Below are 5,000 nucleotides of genomic sequence, written 5' to 3'. Positions count from 1 at the left end.
GAGCGTGGCCTTATCGATGGGCAGACGGGTGCAATCAAGACGCCCAGCGGGCCGATTAGTATGATTGAAGCCATCCAGAAGGGCATACTTTTGGTGGCCGGTGCGCCCTTAGTGGCCGCTGCCGGAGCGCTAGATTCGTTGAAGCTCATCACCGATCCGACGACCGGGGAGCAGATTCCGATCGAGCTGGCTTACGAGCGAGGACTGATAACGCACAGCCAGCTACCGAGCCCCGAACGGGCTGCTCTGCTCCGTAAGGCACTGTCCATCGAGAGCCGTCGATCGTCGGAGGGTATAACGGTGGCAGTGACAAAGGACTCACAGGAATACCTTCGATCAAGCCCCGTTCGGTTACAGAAGATGCGAAAGTGTGTCCTGCGACCAAGGGATGCAGCCGAGCAAGGCATTCTCGATGAGGCCAGCGCGGAAATCCTTGAAGATCCGGCCCTGTTCGCCGGTAGCGCAACGACGCTTGCGGATGTGTTGAGTAGCGGAAAACTAGATGGTGCGAGTGGTCGTATCATCGATCCACAGCGTGGCCATGTGTTGAATGTGCGGCAGGCAGCTGAGCGCGGAATACTGGATCTGCAGGGCACGAACAAGGTGTTTGTGCCGATCGCTCGCTGCTTGAGCTTACCGGCCCTCGAAACGCAGGGCTTGCTGAGCACGAACGATTCGAAGATCTACCATCCGGAAACCGGAGACCTTTTGACGCTGCGAGAAGCTTTGCTGTGCGAAATTGTCGACCCGTTGGCGGCGGTGATCGTAGACGACCGTACGCTTTCGCTCGAGCAAGCCATCGTTGAGGGTTTGGTGAATGAGGATCGCTGTACGATCGGCGAACAGCTAAAGCTGGCCGATGCGATCGATCGTGGCCTTTGTCTACCGTCCAACTATGAATCGAAGATACCACCGATCGGTATGTCACTGCCGGTGATCGTCGAACGGGGGCTGCTAGACACGACCGACGGTGTAGGTCGTGTTACGCATCCGATCTCGCGCGTTCCGATGGCGTTAGAGGATGCTCTGCGGACGGATTTTATCATGGCCACACCCTACACTCCGAATGTGGACGGTGTTGGGTTGGTGGATGCGATCAAGCGAGGTCTGATCGATACCCAAGGTCATTCGTTTAAGACTCTCGATGAGCAGACGGTGGTTCCCTTGCGAGAAGCCATCGAGACGGGCCGGCTGGTGGTGAAGCCACTGCCCGCGCTGATCCAGAACCTGCAGGCGAACCGGGCCGTCACTTCGGTGAAGGAAACGGTCACGTCCTTCCACACAATCAAGACGAAAACGGTCGAAATACAGTCCGGCTATGCGCTGATATCGGCAACCGAGGTGCAGAACCTGGAGAGCGGTAAAATCATGTCGGTGGAAGAAGCCCGAAGGGAGGGTATCATCTCGGAGCCGGAACAGACCGAACAGCGGCTTGCGGAGGGTGAGATCAGCATCGGATTCAATGATGCGTTGCAGCGTGGACTGCTCGATGTTACCAAGGGTACGTTTACACATCCGGCCAGCGGTGAAGTGATGTCGATATCGATCGCCGTTGACCGGGGCTTCATCCGTGGTTCGCAGTCGTCCAGCGAAGAAACGCTAAACCGTTCGCCCGAAATGCCACACAAGGTGGTAGCGGCCGGTGAAGTGCTGGGTGAAGCGGTGCTGAGTGCCGATACTCCTCCGACGGTTTCACCGAAACGAGCGATCAATGAATCGCAGGCTGGCCCAGGACCGGTAGCGGCGACGAGTGGCGGTAGTGGCAGCAACATTGGATCGAACATTAAGGATGCCGCTAAACTGGGACTGATGGCTGTTGTGGGAGCACCGGTACTAGGTGGCATGGCCATCGCCGGGGCAATGAAGAAGGTGTTTGAGAAGAAGGATCAACCAGCTGCAGAGAAGGGTAGTACGGCCGACTTTGAGGTTGTCGGTGCCGTGGAAGCACCTACCGTTCCATTTGTGAATTTGTTAGATGATCAAGAGCTAGAGGCCACTGATGCCGTTAACATCAGTGATCAAAGAAGTAGAGATCAGAAGGAGATCAGGAAGGAGTCGGATGTGCAGTTACCTACAGCACCTGAGGTTCAGTTAAAAGAAATTTCTGGAGTTCCTGCAGTTGCAGCAGTGGAAGCAGTAGATCCCCAACTGGTAACAGCATCTAAGTCGAACAATGAAGAGCTTACTCTGCCTCCATCTTCTCAATTACCTCAAACAATCGAGCGAACGAAGGATGAAGTACCTGAGGATCGATCGTCTGAAGCTTCTGCTAGTGTTGTACCTCCTATGGAATCAAAAGATCATCAAAAGGTAGCAACTTCTAGTAAGGAAAGTGATGAACTTATTACGTCATCAACTCCTCAGTTACCTCAAACCATCGATGGACCGAAAAAGGAAGATGGTCCCGAAGAGGCTGCTGCCAGTAAGTCTCCGGGATCCTTAGAACAGTTCCTTGATTCGGAAAGAAGATCTCATTCCCCTGCGCCTGCTAGTAAGCTTGAAGACATTTCGGCGGGTGTTAAAGAGACCGAGGGTCGCATCGCAGAACCAAATGTCAGTCAATCATCTGCTCAGAAAGTATCTTCCGGACAAGCTGGTCCAACTCAACAGGAAGCTATTCCTACAGCTGAGATAGCGTCACAACAAGATAGATCTGTGGTTAAACCATCGCCAGTTGATCCAGCATCGTCTCTTCCTACCGAGAACTCCAGCTCGATTAACACGGATGCAGACAAACCTGTTGCTCCGGTAGCTGCGCAAGATGCTCAGCAACCTCTATCAATTGCTGCGAGTAGCACAAGCAATCAAGACCAACGTAGCGCACCAGTGAAACCTGACGCCGCTACGGTTGCAGGTGAGGCTGGCAAGAAGATTTTGGATGTGGCCAAGCTCGGACTTATGGCTGTGGTCGGTGCACCGATACTGGCCGGTAAGGCCGTAGTCGATGCACTGAAGAGTGAAGATCAACCAGCGGACAGTGCGGGTAGACACGTGACCTTCCTGGAGCGTACACCCGAGCACCAGGCAGATCGTACAACCCAGCGCATGACACTGGGTGAAGCGATCTCTCAGGGCAAGATCGATCCCAAGCACTGCCGCATCCTGGTGGACGATAAGCAGATGCCTTACACGGTGGAGGAGGGTTTGGACAATCGCAACGTACGCATCCACGATGTAGTGGACGTACTATCGCCAATCTTGATCTCCTTCGTCGAAGGAGAAGAGGAGGACGATCCGACCGGAACGACATCCTCCTCGGCGCTGCTACTTGATCCCTCTCTAACGGAAGATCGTTTGGCGGAACTCGGACTGTTTGATCCCGAGAAAGGTTGCTTCCTAGATCCGGTCACCGGTGACCGTGTATCGTTCCGGGACCTTCTCTTTGACCCAGACCGTACACCCATCGATCCAAACACCGTGTTCGTTAAGGATCTTGGTCGCAATCGGTTCGAGCGGTTAGATGTGGCACTGCAGAAGCACCTAATCGATAAGCACACCGGTCACATGCTGCACAACAAGACGGGCAAGAAGGTGCAGTTCGTGGAGTGTTGCCGTCGTGGTTGGATTGTGCAGCGACCGGAAGATGACGCGAATATCGGTGACGCTGGCGAAGATCTGTCACCGGCACGGGATGAGAAGACGGTGGCCACTGCCGGTCAGATAAATCCACAAACCGGTGAATATGTCCAGAATGGGGAGAGTATTCCGATTGCGGAAGCCTTGCGCGCCGGGTTGATCGATAGTGAGTCGCTCTCGGTACGGGATCCATCTGATGGTCAGATTATGCCACTGGCCGTAGCCATCGAGCGTGGTATCATCGATCTGCGGATCGGTGTGCTGCTGAACCGGGACACGCAGGAAGAGATCGGTCTGAACGAGGCGTACCTTCGGGGTTACCTGTTGGATGGGAAGCGGAAACCGATTTCGCTAGAGGCGGCCGTCCGGAAGGGTCTGTACAATCCCGAGTCCGGCTTGATCCTCGACACCATCACGGAGGAGATGGTCGATGTGCAGCAGTCGGTCGATAAGGGTATCGTTGACGCGCGGATCTCGAATGTGAAGGACACCCTGGAGAACACGCTGGTACCGCTACAGGACGCTCTGGATAAGAAGCTACTGGATGCTGGTTCGGGACGGTTGAAAGATACGGCCCGTGACCAGCTGCTACCGTTGAATGTGGCGGTCGAACAGCAGCTGATGGATACGCGGCACGTCACGCACAGTCTGCTGGATGTGCTGAGCCGGGAGCTGTACAATCCGACCACGGGGAAGATCCTAGATCCAGCCCGGGGTGAAGAGTGCAACCTGAGGGAAGCGATCGATGGACGGCAGGTCGAGATCGATAGTGTGCTGATCCGGGATGAGCAGCGCGAAAGTGTCGTCCGGTGTAGTGAGGCGATTGCGAGCGGCCTCGTGGACGATGTGCGCGGTGTATTGACCCGACCTGAGCTGACACTTGACCGCGCCTACCAGAAGGGGTACGTGCTGAGCAACAAGAAACCGATCTCGCTGGCCGATGCGCTGGTCCGTGGGTTCTACGATCCATCGACCGGTAAATTGCTCCTGGAAGGTGGTCCTTCTGAGGCGCTCTCGTTGCAGGAAGCTATAGATGAGGGAGAAGTGTCAACGGCGGACCTTATCGTGCGCGATTCCAAGGCCGGCACCGTAGTTAGCCTCTCGGAGGCCATTCGCAGTGGTCTAGTGGACGCTCAGACGGGCACGGTCGTCGATTCTGCCTCGGGCCTGAGCGTAGGACTAGCGGAAGCCCTCGATCGCGGGCTGATCGTGTCACCGAAGCGTCGCTGCAGCCTTCCGGATGCCGTGTACCGGGGGCTGTACGATCCAAAGTCCGGTCAGTTCAGTAGCACGACCACACCGGAACGGATGTCGACGGAACGAGCGATACGGCGCGGACTGTTGGACCCCGAGTCGACGATCGTAAATGTGGCCGGCCGTATCGTACCGTTTGAGCTGGCCATCGAGAACGGGACGGTCGATGT

The 5,000-nt window shown here is 55.8% G+C and overlaps 1 protein-coding gene across 21 annotated transcripts in view; it reads left to right on the top strand.

The window, feature by feature from the left end:
- Positions 1-5,000, top strand: part of LOC126577668 (dystonin) — a 155,398-nt gene that overhangs the window by 122,136 nt on the left and 28,262 nt on the right. For 18 of the 21 annotated variants that reach the window (XM_050239475.1, XM_050239477.1, XM_050239472.1 and 15 more), the window contains one exon: positions 1-5,000. This exon is cut by the window's left edge and continues 2,647 nt beyond it; it is cut by the window's right edge and continues 2,260 nt beyond it. The exons of the other annotated variants lie outside the window; for them this stretch is intronic. In XM_050239475.1, coding sequence (XP_050095432.1) covers positions 1-5,000 — 5,000 coding nt within the window. 21 annotated transcript variants of the gene reach the window in all.

Source organism: Anopheles aquasalis, chromosome 3 (genome assembly GCF_943734665.1).
Source record: "Anopheles aquasalis chromosome 3, idAnoAquaMG_Q_19, whole genome shotgun sequence".
Lineage (NCBI taxonomy): Eukaryota > Metazoa > Arthropoda > Insecta > Diptera > Culicidae > Anopheles > Anopheles aquasalis.
Note: the sequence above shows the minus strand (reverse complement) of the source record. Positions and strands in the feature narration are given on the sequence as shown.